This window comes from Mobula birostris, chromosome 26, assembly GCF_030028105.1.
Source record: "Mobula birostris isolate sMobBir1 chromosome 26, sMobBir1.hap1, whole genome shotgun sequence".
Lineage (NCBI taxonomy): Eukaryota > Metazoa > Chordata > Chondrichthyes > Myliobatiformes > Myliobatidae > Mobula > Mobula birostris.
The window spans coordinates 24,164,275-24,180,392 of record NC_092395.1 but is presented as its reverse complement, the minus strand read 5'-3'; the positions used below and the strand labels follow the sequence as shown (position 1 = coordinate 24,180,392).

The 16,118-nt window shown below is 44.8% G+C and overlaps 1 protein-coding gene across 4 annotated transcripts in view; it reads right to left on the bottom strand.

The window, feature by feature from the left end:
* arhgef18b (rho/rac guanine nucleotide exchange factor (GEF) 18b) overlaps positions 1-16,118 on the bottom strand; it is a 234,604-nt gene that overhangs the window by 161,137 nt on the left and 57,349 nt on the right. For 3 of the 4 annotated variants that reach the window (XM_072244323.1, XM_072244321.1, XM_072244322.1), the window contains exon 2: positions 3,832-3,965. In XM_072244323.1, the coding sequence (XP_072100424.1) occupies positions 3,832-3,861 (30 nt within the window). In that variant the 5' untranslated portion in view covers positions 3,862-3,965. Of the gene's footprint in view, positions 1-3,831; positions 3,966-7,649; positions 7,711-16,118 lie in introns of those variants that run through there. The other variant, XM_072244324.1, reaches the window with a different exon arrangement.

The window sequence follows — 16,118 nt, the reverse complement described above, 5'->3', positions numbered from 1 at the left end:
GGAATCAGAACCAGGTTTAAAATCACTGACATGTCATCAAATCTGCAACAGATAACAAACTATAAATTACTATAAAATATATATGAATAAAAATTAAATAAGTAGTGCAAAAATAGAGAGGTGGTGTTCATGGGTTGGTTCATTGTCCATTCAGAAATCACATGGCGGAGGGGAAGAAGCCGTTCTTAAAATGTTAGGTGTGTGTCTTCAGGCTCCTGTACCTTCTCTATGATGGTAGTAGTAATGGTGATCAGTGGCTCCTCCATACCAGACTAGTGATGCAGCCGGTCAGTCTGGTACAGTATATAGAATGAAGGGGGTTAAAGAGGGAGAGGAGACAAATAAGGGACATGTAAAAGCTGTTAACTGCAGGTCAGGATTGCTTCGGAGTCCTGAAACTGAAGGGGAATACTGGAAATGCCCAGCAGATCAGACAGTGTCTGCTGGGAGAGAAAACCTGAGATTTAAAATTGTGCCCTCTGGTTCCTTATTGTCCAATTGTTAAAGAGCTGGGTTAGTGGATGGGGTGATGGGGTGATGGGGTGATGGGGTGATGGGGTGATGGGGTGATGGGGTGATGGGGTGATGGGGTGATGGGGTGATAGGGTGACAGAGTGGTGAGGTCATTGGGGTGATTGGGGTGATTGGGGTGGTGAAGTGATTGGGTGGTTGGGGTGGTGAGGTGATTGGGGTGATGGGGTGGTGAGGTGATGGGGTGATGGGGTGATGGGGTGGTTGGGGTGATAGGGTGATGGGGTGATAGGGTGATGGGGTGATGGGGTGATGGGGTGATGGGGTGATGGGGTGATGGGGTGATGGGGTGGTGAGGTGATTGGGGTGATGGGGTGATGGGGTGGTTGGGGTGATAGGGTGACAGAGTGGTGAGGTCATTGGGGTGATGGGGTGATTGGGTGATTGGGGTGATTGGGGTGATGGGGTGATGGGGCGACGGGATGACGGGGTGGTGGGGTGACAGGGTGACGGGATGATGGGGTGGTGAGGTGACGGGGTGGTAGGGTCGTGGGTTGGTGGGGTGATTGGGTGATTGGGGTGATGGGGTGGTGAGTGAGGTGATTGGGGTGATGGGGTGTTGGGGTGGTGAGGTGATTGGGGTGACGGGGTGGTGGGGTGGTAAGGTGATGGGGTGGTGAGGTGATGGGGTGGTGAGGTGATGGGGTGGTGGGGTGGTGGGTGATGGGTGACAGGGTGATGAGCTTAACATTTTGATTAACAGAATGGAAGGTACGTTGTGATTTGAATCAATGGACAAACTGCTTTCCCTTCCCCAAATTACCTCAATGTTTGAATGTTACAGAGTTTAATCCCTTGTATAACTTATGTAGCCCATTTGTAGTGTGTCAGAAATAGAACATCTGCATTTAATTTATTGTCAGTCTTGTGCTGAATCTTAGTACTGAAAGATGGTGGAATCCATCCTTGGTGTGAGGAAGACTTTCCTTCAATTTTTTAAAGAATTTACATTAAAATGAATATATAAATAAATTTCACTTGTTGAAAAAGGCCTTTTTGTGCAGATTTTTTTTTAAACATCTGGAAGCAACACAAAATAACCACTGCAGATCTGTTCTTGTGCTGGCACTGATCCCAGGCTGGGTTGGGGCCGTGTTTCTGAACGCACCGTATGTTTTGGCAGCTCCTGCAGTATTTTCTTTTCCATAACATCCCTCCACAGCAAACGTGGATGGCTTCTTGGACACCAGCCCAGGTACTACAACATCAGGCTGAGCTGCACTCCACAGCCACATTTGTTGGAGACCTTAAACCCTCCAATGGGGGAGGAAAGATCGTGTCTTGAGGACAGGAGGAGGTCATTCTGGGCCACAAGCATGAGCCAGCATTCAGTTAAATCAAGTTTGATCTATATTTCTATTCAATTCACCCAAGCTGAAACTGTACTATTCTGGACTTGTCAGAAAATAGTTCCTACCCTCAAACCTACCAACTGTTTAATCAACTTAAGCTCATCTGTAATCATCTGTCAAGCTGTGGCTCAGTTGGGAGCTATTTTCCCTCTCTTTAGATTGCTATTCCAGGAACCTGCATATGAACATCTGGACAGTGCTGAGGTAGGACTGCACTAATGGAAGGACCGTATTCAAATGAGGGATTAAAAGCAGGAACCCCGGCAGACTCCTGATGAATTTTCAAAGAAAAGTTTTCCCTAGTGCCCTTGCCCCACATCAGCATCATTAAAGCGGATAATATAGTTTTCAGCACTGCTGTTCATGGGAGCCCGTTGTGTACATATTGACTACCGCAATCCATCTATTGCAAAGGAAATAATCCTTCAGTAGTATTATGTTGGATGAAAGGACACACAAAATGCCAGAGGGCCAAGCAGCGTCTATGGTGGGTCTACTGTTAAGCTGAGGCCAGACGTGGATTAGAGGAACAGCATGGGATTCCACCATGGTAGTCTCCAACCTGGCAGCATGAACGTCAATCTCTCCAACTGTGGTAACCACTGCCCTCTGTTCCACCCTTTGTTTTCCCTTATCCCACCAGCCCCCTTCTCTTTCCCGTACTCCACCTTCCATCTGTCCGTTATCTACACATTCCTCCCACCGGTTTCCCTCTCCATCCCCACAGGACTCTCCTACCAGATTCCATTGTCTTCAGCCCTCTGTCACTTCCGCCTATCACCCCTGAGCTTTTTACTTCATTCTACTCTCCCCCTCATGACCATCCTTCCCTTCTCACCTGGATCCACCTATCACCTGCCAGCTTGCACTCCATTTTCCTATATACCCCTCCCCATCCTTTTACACTGGCCATCCTCCCTCTTTCTTTCCAAACCTAAAGAGCATTGTCACAAGACACAGACCGTCCATTTCCTTCCATAGCTTCCACTTGACCCCATGTGCTCCCCTTGCATCTTGTGTGTCGCTCCAGATTTCCAGCATTTGCAGTCTCTCTTGTGTCTGCACATTGGCTGATAAAACAGTTTGGAATACCTCGGACACCAGAGATTCTGCACAGCTGAGAATCCTGTGCGACAAACACAATATGCTGGAGGAACTCGGCGAGTCAGTCAGCATCTATGGAGGAGAATATACAGACAAATGTTCAGTCCGAGACCTGGCAGTCCTGATGAAGGGTCTCAGCCCAAAATATTGGCTATTTATTCCCCTCCGTAGATGCTGCCTGTCTTGCTGAGTTTCTCCAGCATTTTGAGTGTGTGGCTTGGGATATCTTGAGATTGTGAAAGATACAGTGGAACTAACAGCTTTCACTTAAGATATAGAGCAGAATTAGGCCACTTAGCCCATCGAGTCTGCTCTGCCTTTTCATTTCCTGCCTTCTCCCATCATGCACTGATCAATCAAGAATCTATCAACCTCTGCCTTAAGTATACAAAAATACTAGGCCTCCACAGCTGCCTGTGGCAATGAATTCCACAGATTCACCACTTTCTGGCCATCTCCATTATAAAAGGACACCCCTCTATTCTGAGGCTGTGTCCTCTGGTTTTGGACTCTCCCACCATAGGAGACATCATCTCCACATCCACTCTACCAAGGCCTTTCACCATTCAATAGGTTTCAATGAGGTCACCCTCATTCTTCTGAATTCTGGTGAATACAGGCCCAGAGTGATCAAACGCTCTTCATATGACAAGCTGTTCAATCCTGGAATTATTTTCATGAACCTCCTGTGAACCCTCTCCAATTTCAGAACATCTTTTCTAAGACGAGGGGCCCAAAGGATGACCTTGGTTATCAATCACCTTGGCTCGCTCTCGCTAAATGGAAGTGGTCTGCCCTTGGGGAGTTGCTGACCACGACAGCAGTTGCCAGCTAAACTACTTGCCTTGTCCTCTGCCATCCTGTTGAAGTACATCTCCTCCACCTCACTGAGTGAGTTTGACCGTGTTTCCACGTTGGCACAGGCTGGGGGCGAGCTCTCCGGAACCCGGGGAAATGTGTGCGGACACTGCTTGCATTCTGTGGAAAGGAAGTATGATAAAAGGTAAGTGAAGCAAATCAAATACTTGTATTTGCAGGAGAACAAGAGAATTTATCTACAGTCAGCCCTCCTTATCCGTGGGTTCCGCATGCGCGGATTCAACCAACCATGGATCAGGAAAACCCGTAAGTTCTCTCTCCAGCACTCGCTGTTTGAGCATTTTTTTTCTTGTCATTATTCCCTGAACAATACAGTATAACAACTATTTATATAACATTTACATTGTATTAAGTAATTCAGAGATGGTTTAAAGTATACGGGAGAATGTGTGTAGGTTATATGCAAATACTATGCCATTTTATATAATGGACTTGAGCATCCATATTTTTTGGTATCCGCGGGGGGTCCCGGAACCGACCCCCCCGCGGATAAGGAGGGCCGACTGTACTTACACAAAGTTTAGCAGTGATCTGGAAATGGAGGGAACGTAGAAGCAATCTCTATCACAGCTTTCAAGAGGAGAATGGGGAAATGAGGGCAGGTTTGTAGAGTTTTCAGGGTAAACGATTGGGAGCGGGATTAATTACACAGCTCTATCAAGTGTGTCGAGAGGCCTCCTACTGTGACGTATGGCTTTACACCTCAAAGCAAAACCTAGAAGTCTCAAAATAACTCGCAAGGGGAACTGCTCCTGGGAGCACATTTCGGAAACAGAATCAGAATCGGGTCTAATATCATTGGCATATGCTGTGAAATTTGTTGTTATGTGACAGCAGTACAATGCAATACATGATAATAAAAGCTGCAAATTTACAGTAAGATAAATGTGTTAAATGAAATGTCGTGCATAAACAGAAAAAAAAGTTGTGAGGTAGTTTTCTTGGGTTCAATATCTATTCAGAGATCTTTTGGCAGAGGGGTAGAAGCTGAATCATTGAGTGTTGGATTGAGGTTCCTGTCCCTCCTCCCTGATGGTAGCAATGAGAAGAGGGCCTGTCCTGGGTGACAGGCGTCCTTAATGACAAGTACTGCCTTTTTGAGACATTGCTCTCTGAAGATGTTCTGGATGCTGAGGAGGCTAGTACCCATGATAGAGCTGACTGAGTTTACAAATTTCTGCAGTTTATTTCAATCCCGTGTAGTACCTGCCCCACACCAGACCACAATGCAGCCAGCTAGAATGTTCTCCACGGTACTTCTGTAGAAATTTATGGGTGCCTTCAGTGACATATCAAATCTCCTCAAACTCCTAATGAAATATAGCTTCTGTTGTGCCTTCTTTGTAAATGTACCGATAATGTACCTAGGATAGATCCTCAGAGATGTTGACACTGAGAAACATTGGCTGTTGTGTCCGTCAGCCAGTGCTCTGTTCCACCTGGCCATGGGCATTGGCATTGGTGTTGGTTTATTGCTGTCACATGTACCAAGACACAATGAAAAGCTTGTCTTGCATACTGTTTATACAGATCAAATCATTACACAGTGCATTGAGCTAGAATAAGGTAAAACACTCACTATGCAGAACAAGTTGTAAAAGCTGCCATAAAAGTGCAGTGCAGGTAACCGATAAAGTGGAAGCACATAACCAGGTAGATTATGAGGCCAAGAGTCCATCTTAGCTTATATCCATCTTAATGGTGGAGCAGACTCAATGGGCTGAGTGGCCTAATTCTACTACTATGTCTATGGTCCTATCATACAACTGGTCCATTCAAGAGACTGATAACTGTGAGATAGACATTGTACTTGAAACCGGTGATATGTGCTTTCAGGACTTTGACTGACGGGAGAGGGGAAAAGAGAGAAACTCCGGGGTGGGTGGGGTCTTTGATTATTCTGGCTGCTTTACTTAGGCAGCAAGAAATATTGACCGAGTCTAGAGAGAGAAAGCTGGTTACTATGATGTCCACAACTCTCTACAGTTACCTGCAGTAGCATTCAGAGCAATTCCCAGACCAAACAATGACACATCCAGACAGAAAACTTTCTATGGTGCATGGATAAAAATCCGTAAGAGTTGATGGGGAATTTCTTTAGCCTCCTAAGGAAGTAGAGGCTCCCCATTACTATAAATAATCTACAAATGGTCTCCCTTCAGGATCCCAGCACATCTCTCTATCAATGCCATCAGAGAAAGCAAGTCCTAGCTAATAGAGAACCTCAAAACCATTAATATTTACAGCACGAAGGAGGATATTTGGTCCATTGCTTCAATACTATACTTCTATAAGAGCCATCCCAAGCTGTCAAATGCTAAAGCAGTGTTACTGAACTGGAAATCCATATGATTGCATCAATGGTTCAGAGGCAAAAGTTGGAATCCTAAAACCACCTGGACAATTCTAATTTAGTTAATTATATTTGGCATGCTATTGTTGTCTAGTTTTGTTTTGTTGCTGTTGTCACTGCTTTTATAGTTCTGAACGTTGTAGGCATGATATGTTGGCACTGGAACATGTAGTGACACTTGTGAGCTACCCCCAGAACATCCTCGGGTGTGTTGGTTGTTAATGCATTTCACTGTATGTTTCAATGTACGTGTGATAAATAAATCTGAATCTGACTTATAGACTTGTAGAAGTAAAAGTGAACATGAAACTACCAGATTATTATATACATCCAGTGCCTATAGAAAGTACTTAGCCCCCTTGGAAGTTTTCATGTTTTATTGTTTTACAACATTGAATCACAGTGGATTTAATGTGATGAAAAAATGACTGTGTCAAAGTGAAAACGGATCTCTAAAAAGTGATCTAAATTTATTACAATTATTAAACAGAGAATAATTGATTGTGTAATTACTCACCCCCTTCAAGTTAGTATTTAGTAGATGCACCTTTGGCAGCAATTACAGCTTTGAGTCTGTGTGGATAGGTCTCTATCAGCTTTGCACATCTGGACACTGCAATTTTTCCCCATTCTTCTTTACTAAACTGCTCAAGCTCTGTCAGATTGCATGGGGATCATGAGTGACAGCCCTTTTCGAGTCCAGCCACAAATTCTCAATTGGATTGAGGTCTCAGACTTGGCCACTCCAGGATATTAACTTTGTTGTTTTTAAGCCATTCCTGTGTAGCTTCTGCTTTCTGCTTGGGGTCATTGTCTTGCTGGAAAACAAATCTACTCACAAGTTGCAGTTCTCTTGCAGACTGCATCAGGTTTTTCCTCCAGGATTTTCCTGTATTTTGCTGCATTCATTTTACCCACTACCTTCACAAGCCTTCCAGGGCCTGCTGCAGTGAAGCATCCCCACAGCATGATGCAGCCACCACCATGCTTCATGGTAGGGATGGTGTGTTTTTGATGATGTGTGGTGTTTGGCTTATGCCAAACATAGTGTTTAGTCTGATGGCCAAAAAGTTCAATTTTGGTTTCATCAGACCATAGAACCTTCCATCCAGCTGACTTCAGAATCTCCCACATGCCTTCTGGCAAACTCTAGCCAAGATTTCATGTGAGCTTTTTTTCTAACAGTGGCTTTCTCTTTGCTACTCTCCCATAAAGCTGTGACTGGTGAAGCACCAGGGCAACAGTTGTATACACAGTCTCTCCCATCTCAGCCACTGAAGCCTTAACTCTTCCAGAGTTATCATAGGTCTCTTGGTGGCCTCCCTCACTAGTCCCCTTCTTGCACTGTCACTCAGTTTTTGAGGATGGCTTGCTCTAGGCAGATTTACAGCTGTACTATATTCTTTTCATTTCTTAATGATTGACTTAACTGTACTCCAAGGGATATTCAGTGACTTGGAAGTGTTCTTGTATCCATCTCCTGTCTTGTGCTTTTCAATAACTTTTTCGCAGAGTTGCTTGGAGTGTTCTTTTGTCTGCATGGTGTAGTTTTTGCCAGGATACTGACTCACCAGCAGTTGGACCTTCCAGATACAGGTGTATTTTCACTACAATCAATTGAAGCACTTTGATTACACACAAGTCTCCAAAAACAGATCTCCATTTAACTAGTTAGGCGACTTTTAAAACCAATGGCTACACCAATGATGATTTAGTGTGTCATATTAAAGGGGGTGAATACATGACCATCAATTAATTTAGATCATTTTGTAGAGATCTGGTTTCACTTTGACGTAAAAGAGAACTTTTCTGTTGATCGGAGTCAAAAAAGCCGAATTAAATCCACTGTAATTCAATGTTGTAAAACCATAAAACATGAAAACTTGAAAGGAAGGTGAATCCACACTGTACTGTACTTCGGGATCACTACTGTCTTTAAGGGAAGAGAACCTATTGTACTTAGCAGTGTGGCCTGCATGTGAGTCTAGACCCACCAATGAGGTTAAGCCTTACTGTCCACTACAATAGCCTAGTAACCATCCCATTTCAAAGCTAGTTTAAAGATGGGCATCAAATTCTGACCTTACCAGCAATACCTATGCCATCTGAATGAATAACAAATATCTCACTGTTTGCTGCCAGTCTCTAAGAGTGAGGTCAATGTGTTTTTCTCCCCAGAGACAGAAGCCAGTCCATCAATTTCTTTCTATGTACAAAAAGGATTAGTGTATCACAGCTCAGATGCTGCACTTTGAAAACGTGAATATGAGAAAAAGGATGAAGATATTTATGTTAACATAAACCAGTCAGGACTGATGACTTTTGGTTATCATTACCTCTCTAACACGGTAAACATCATCATTAACTAACCAGGAATTTGACACCATGTCCTTAAAGTGACAGCCTGTTTTAAGCACAGTTGCTCCTGAGTTTCAGAAAGAGAACTTGCCGAGAAGCTGGCTGACTTCCCTAAAGTCATGCTGGCCAGTCCATTCACAGCCAACTGCTTCATAGGCTGGGAAATTCAACTGGCCCAAACCATCATGTGCTACCGAATCTGCACATACTTTTCCTCCCTCTGCCTTGTCGACTTAGAGGATGCAAAGGATATCATGCACATCTCAGGGATGAGAACAATTTCCTTGTTTTTAAAGCACTAACCTCACTTTTTCATTAGAAACCAGCTTGCATCCTGTGATAGATGTAATGGCAATGAGACAATGATCAGATGATCTGTTTGTCATTTTGATTTAAGGAAGTAGACACCTAGGAGAACCCCACAGCCCTTCCTAGAAATAGTGCCACAGGCAATTTTTACATCTGCCCAAATATGTAGGCAAGGCCGCAGATTTAACGTCTCAGCTCAATGGTGCAATGCTGAAATCACTAAAGCCCTCAGTACTGCAGCCATTGTACCAGCGTAGGTTTATGTGCTCAAGTAACCTTTTGACTCAGAGACAACAGTCCCACCGACTGAGATATAACTCAATGCAATTGGCTAAGGGATGGTACTAATGTGACAATAGCATCCAGATTGGACGTCCTTGAAACACTTTTATAAAGTATTCCATGAAAGCTATAACTTAATTTGACCATTAACTCTGTTTCTCTTTGAAAGGGAAAGTTGAGGAACCTGTCCTGGATTTTTTAGATGTTTTAGCTTTTTTAGGTTTGTAGGGATGATTTTGGGGTATGAGAGCAGAGTTAGGGGTCAAGTCAGGTTTAAGGGACAGGGATATGGGGGAAATTAGAGACCAAGTCAGAGTTTAGGCCTCCAATCCATGTTTGAAGGACTGTGATGTGAACATGGAGTCCATAGTCGGAAGCTGTGTTAGAGTACCAGTGTGGAGGAGGGTCGGTAGCCACCTCCTGCGCCACAAACTCCCCACCCTCGGTCAACAAGCCATCGTCAGGACTGGAGTTCCATTTTGGCAGGAAGCATGAGGGCCAGTGACCTCCCTACGTATGCGAGTCAGCAAGACCAGAGTTTGAGGCCTAGTGTTTGGGTTCTATCATCCGTGAGTCCAGAGTTCGAGGCTTGGCGTTCAGAATCCTCATCCATCATCATCAGCAAGAAATGGTATCAATATCGAAGATCGAGACCCAAAGGAAGTTCAGTTGTTGAGGCACAGTGGCCAGAGCCCTGAATCTGCGAATTTCTGCCAGTCCACTGGAGGCTGAAGACCTCCAGCGGGCACTGTAGGCCGAGGAGTGGGCTTTCTCTGTTCTCCTGTTGTCTTGTCGTTCATTGTACTCTGCCCAGCACGGTGGGCATGCTGTGTCGCTACTGGAATCTGTGGCGACACTTGCAGGCTGCCCCCAGCACATCCTTCGGCATGCTGGCTGTTAATGCAAATGATGCACTTCACTGTATGCTTTGATAAATAAATCTGAATCTAAACAAGATGTAGAAATTGAGCAGATACACACAGTTACATTCCTGACACCTGTGTTACTGACTGCACCACTACTGTCATTAACCCAGCCCCTCCCCACTGTCACTGAGTTATCACATTCCCAGTGCATCTAAACCTTTGTTAATACAGCTTTATCACGGTAACCTCCTTCCTCGGCGGCCTGTATCTCTGACAGTAGTGTACTGATTTTAACTGAAACTCCCTCACAAAATCACTCAGTTATGACATTCCTCAGCAGCCTGAGACAGCATCTCATATTTTCACTGAATGGTGTCCCTCCCTCAGCATTCTGTGTTACTGACTTTATCAGCAATGATTTTAACTAAAACCCTCACAGACTGTCAACGCCCCCCCCCGTCTCTCTCAACCAGTTTACCTTAATTCAACTCAGTTATCTCATACTCATTTTTTTAAATGATGTAAAAGACAGATTTTGGCCCATTGAGTGTACACCAAAATCCTGTCGGTTGCACTCATTCCCTAATTTCCTTGCAAGTTATTCAGCTTCACTTCACCCTTTACTGGTGCCACTCCAGATCTCTCCGTCACGCTCGTCCCCCAAGTTTCTTTAGTTGCTTTCCTCTGACATTAAATCAGCTCCCTCACAGTGTCACACAAATGTATTCCCCCAACTGCCTTACTTTACTGACAGTATCACAATCTTTGTTGTTGTTCCTTTTTAGTGCCGTCTGGCGCATCGGGCGGCATTTTTGCCATTTCCGTGGCACTTTGACTGTTTTTTTTACAAGGCCGAGTTGCCAGCTGGACGCTCAACGCTCAACCCAGCACGGATGGGAAGGAGCCAACCGGATTCGAACCCAGGACCATTCGGCTCGAAGGCCGGTGCTGATGTCACCGCTCCACCGGCCATCACAATCTTTAAACCCACTTTGAAGGGCTCTACAACTCATGCTCACAGTATTATTCATTTACTTTTTTATTACTTGCATGACTTCCCTTCTTTTGCGCATTTTTTTGTCAATTTTCCTTATGAATAGTTTTTCATAAATTCTATTGGATTTCTTTACGTTCTGTAAACGTCTGAAAGAAAATGAATCTCAAAGTAGTATATGGAGACAGAGAGCACTGTGCAAAAGTCTGAGACACATATATCTAACTAGGGTGCCTAAGACTTTTGGAGAGTATTGTAGTAGTCTTATGTATTGCACTTTACTGCTGCCACAAAAAAACACCCACAAATTTCATGACACATGTGAGTGATGATCAACCTGATTCTGATATGGGTCTCTATTGTGGACTGACAGTGGGAAGAGGGCAGGGAGAAGGGGGAGAGAGAGGGGAAGGAACAGGAAGCACAAGAGAGACGTTCTGTAATGATCAATAAACCAATTGCTTGAAATCAAATGACCCTGCCTGGTGTCTCAGGGCTGGGTGTGTCAGCACTCGTGCCAACCCCCACCCCTGGCAGTCCTTCTCTGCCACCTGTTCCACACCCCTCCTATGGCACTCCACCCTTGCCTTTCCCAGCATCCTTTGCTCCCACCAGATTTGCAATCTCACTCTCTGCTTCAAGTTTACAGATACAGTACTGTAAAAAGTCTTGGGCACCCTAGATATACATATGTGTCCGAGACTTTTGCACAGTACTGTATATGTTCTTTGATAACAAATTTATTTTGACTTTGACTGATGTTTATCCAGAACCATCATCTGGCTCTTCACCTTAACGTTCTGTTGACTGTACCACAACTGATGCTTATGCACGCCCTTTACTTATGACTCAATAATCCTTCTCCCCCAGCAGCCTGGCTTACTTACTTAGCTCTCTGATGACGTTAATCCAACTCCCTCACCTGCCGTTCAATATCCTTCTCTCCCGGTACCTTTTGAATGACTGTATCACTACAGACGTTTATCCAGCTCCCACATAGTGTCAGTCAGTGGCTCCTCTTCCTTTAGTTCCAATCATAAAGTACCCGCCTACACAAACTCTGCTTTCTTTCTGCATTCCCACTAACTCCTCCCACATTCTACAACTTGCCTACATACGGGGGATAAAGATCATAAGACATAGGAGCAGAATGAGGCCATTCAGCCCATCGAGTCTGCTCTACCATTCAACCATGGCTGATTTACTGTCCCCCTCAATACCATTTTCCTGTCTTCTCCTCGTAACCTTTGACGCCCTTACTAATCAAGAACCTATCAATCTCCACTTTTAATATACCCGATGACTTGGCCTCCACAGCCATCTGTAGCACTGAATTCCACAGATTCACCAGCCCTTGGCTGAAGAAATTCCTCCTCATTTCTGTTCTAAAGGGACACCCTTCTATTCTGAGGCTGTGCGCTCTGGTCCCAGACCCTGTGGGGAGGAGACATTCTCTCCACATCCACTCTATCGAGACCTTTCAGTATTCAGTAGGTTTCAATGAGATCCCCCACTTATTCTTCTAAACTCCAATGAGTACAGGTCCAGAGCCAACAAGTGCTCTGCATATGTTAACCCCTTCATTCCTGGGATCATTCTTGTAAACCTCCTCTGGACCCTTCTCAACGTCAGCACATCTTTTCTTCGATATGGGTCCCAAAAATAGAGTTACACTTGCCTCTTTTCAATCAAACCACCTTTCCTTCACTTGGGGGGAAATTTGCAAAAATAAAACTTACACATCGGCTCTCTCACTGGTCGCTTCTTTGAGGACCCAAGGATGAAGACCGCCAGGACTCAGAGACCTGTCAGCCAACAGTCCCAACAAATTATCCAGCACAACGTCTCGAGAGATTTTAGTCTTCCTGAGGAGTTCCTCCTCCCTTCCAAGTTCTGATTTACGGCTATATCCAAAATGTTTCTTGTATCATCTGCAAAGACCGATGTAAAGTATCTCTAACTTCTGGTAATTACCCCCCCCCCCCAACTCTCCTTCACTATTCCCCAATCTTGTTTCTCTCTCTCGCTTTATCTCCTTACCTGCCATCAAGTCTGCTCCACTATTTCATCATGGCTAATCCAATCTTCCTCCCAGCCCTAATCTCCTGCCTTCCCACCATATCCCTTCATGCCCTGACCAATCAAGAATCTATCAACCTCTGCCTTTAATATACATAATGAGATGGCCTCCACAGCTGCCTGTGGCAAAGAATTCCACAAGTTCACCACTCTCTGGCTAGGGAAATTCCTCCTCATCTCCATTTCAAAAGGACACCCCTCTACTCTGAGGCTGTGTCCTCTGGTCTTGCATTCTCCCACCATGGGAAATACCCTCTCTATGCCCACTCTATCAAGGCCTATCACTATTTGACAGTTTTCAATGAGGAATTTAAGGTGTGGGGGGGGGGGGTTATATGGGAGGCAAGGTTTGAGGGTTGGCACAACAATGTGGGCCGAAGAGCCTGCACTGTGCTGTACTATTCTATGTTCTATGTTCTAGGGCACCCCTCATTCTTCGGCATTGTAGTGAATACAGGTCCAGAGCCATCAAACGCTCCTCATATGACAAGCCATTCAATTTTGGAATCATTGATCCTCTCCTATCAGATTCTCCCTTCTTCAGCCCTGTATCTCTTTCACCAATCAACTTCCCAGCTCTTTACTTCACCTCCTCCCCTTCTCCCAGTTTCACCCATCACCTACCTCCTTGTACTTCTTCCTCCCCTTCCCCCTCCTTCTTACCCTGACTTTTCCGTCTTTCTTTCCAGTCCTGAAGGGTCTCGGCCTGCAATGCCGTCTGTTTACTCTTCCCCTAGATGCTGTCTGGCCTGCTGACTTCCCCCAGCATTGCGTGTGCGTGTGCGTGTGCGTGTGTGTGTGTGTGTGTTGCTGATGTAAAGTACCTGTTTAATTCCTCTGTCATCTCCTTGTTTTCAATGATTAATTCCTGACACTGGCCCTGCATTCACTTTGTAATAGTTAAACATTTACAAGTACTTGTTCAAATGTCTATTAAATAATCTAACTGTATGTCTCCAGCACTTCCTTTGCCAGTCTGTTCCATGTAACCTCCAGCCTGTGTGGAAAAACTGGCCCATCAGATCTCAAACAAGAGAGAATCTGCAGATGCTGGAACACACACAAGAAGCTGGAGGAACTCAGCAGGCCAGGCAGCATCTATGGAAAAAGAGTACAGTTGACATTTTGGGCCGAAACCCTTCAGCATCAGATCTCCGACCGTTTCTTAACTCTTCTCTTTTTGTGCAGCACCCTCTCCTTTCACTCAGTCGTCCCTCTCTCTGATACTCCATCTTATTCATCGCATACCTGTTGATGTTTCTCTCCAGCTCCTTGACCGTGACCTCTTTCCCCAGGGCCCTGTTAACAGCAGCCTTGCTATTTGACTCTTCCAGACGTCAAGCTGAACGAATTTCTGTATTTATTATCGAAATGTGCAGATAAGCAGGAGTAAATTATGGAGGGACCAACAGACACCATGCTGGCTTTGGCAAGAAGAAAATGGACACATGTTGGAATGGGACAAGAAACTTGTGCAATGATTGCAAATCACACCCTGTGCTTTGCAGAGCAGGCTGTGTGAGCTACTCCAGAATGTTATGGACAGAAGTGCAGAAATTGAATTTTATTTACTTAGATTTTTATTTAGATACACAGCACGGTAACAGGCCCTCCCAGCCCAATGAGCTTGCGCTGCTCAATTACACCCATGTGACCAATTAACCTCTAACCCGTACGTCTTTGGACTGTGGGTGGAAACCAGAGCACCCGGAGGAAACCCATGCAGTGACAGGGAGAACGTACAAACTCCTCACAGACAGCGGCAGGAAATGGATGCGGGTTACTGGTGCTGAAACAGCGTTACACTAACTGCTACGCTACCATGCTGTCCCAGTGATGCCGGACTTGTGTCCCTGGGCTTTGGATCAATAATCTACAGACATGCGTTCAAATCAAAGCACGAATGATACAAATTTCAAAGTCAATGAATTAAGTAGAAAATTAAAACTAATGTGGACCATGAAACCATTGAATTGTTATGAGTACATATGGATAATGAATGTCCTTGAGTGAAGGAAATCAGTCATCTATGCCTACACTGACATACAGTATACATCATTCCACACCCACCACGGGGTTGACTCTCTCTGTCCTCCGAAGACAGACTCTCAGTTCAAGAACAATTAGAGATGGCTCTATGAGTACAAGGATGGGAGGTGTACGGAGGCCTATGGTCCAGCGCAAGTCAATGGGGCTAGGAAGAGTAATAGTTCAGCATGGACTAGATGAGACCAAGGGCCTGTTTCTGTGCTGTAGTGCTCTATGACTCTGACTTTGTCAGTGAGTCCATAATTTGTGCATGAATGATAAAAAAAGTTCAGAAAGACAGACCTGCTGAGTTCCTACAACACTTTGTGTGTGCTGCTCATAAAGTCTACAATAGGAGACAGGATTCAGGATGTGGATTTTAACCACTTTAAGAGCTAGAAAAGGCTAGTGAGACTGGTTTTTACCACAGCAGCACATTCTTTAATGTTCTAAGGGTTTTACTGTGCACAGAGCCCTTAAAGAGTCAAAACATTACTCCTTTCAAACTTGGAATTTCTGCAAACAACAAACTTGTTGCATGTGAAAATCACTGACCGACAAACACACGGGACAGACAGCTGGCAACGTGGTTTGTAGCATGTGCGGAAGTCTGCTGGGAGGCAGGCACGTGGGCGTGCACGTCCGTGGCCGTGCACGTGTCTGACTGTGCATGACTGAGTGTCAGAGTCCATCTGTCTGTATCTGTGTGTGTGTGTGTGTGTGTGTGTGTGTGTGTGTGTGTGTGTGTGAGCTCACATGATTTTGCGTGTGGTTTTTAATCTTTAAGCCACTCTGTCTCTAACTCCACTGAGTAAAAGGTAGTTCCACTGAGAGCTTCTGCAGTTCCTCCTCAGGAGCCCAAAGTGGAAATCTTCACCTGAATCCTTGCTTCATCTTCAGAATCAGGGTTAATATGATGCAGTGCCTTCAAAAAGTATTCAGCCCCCGACCTTTTGTTCACATAAATGAGTATTACAACCAGT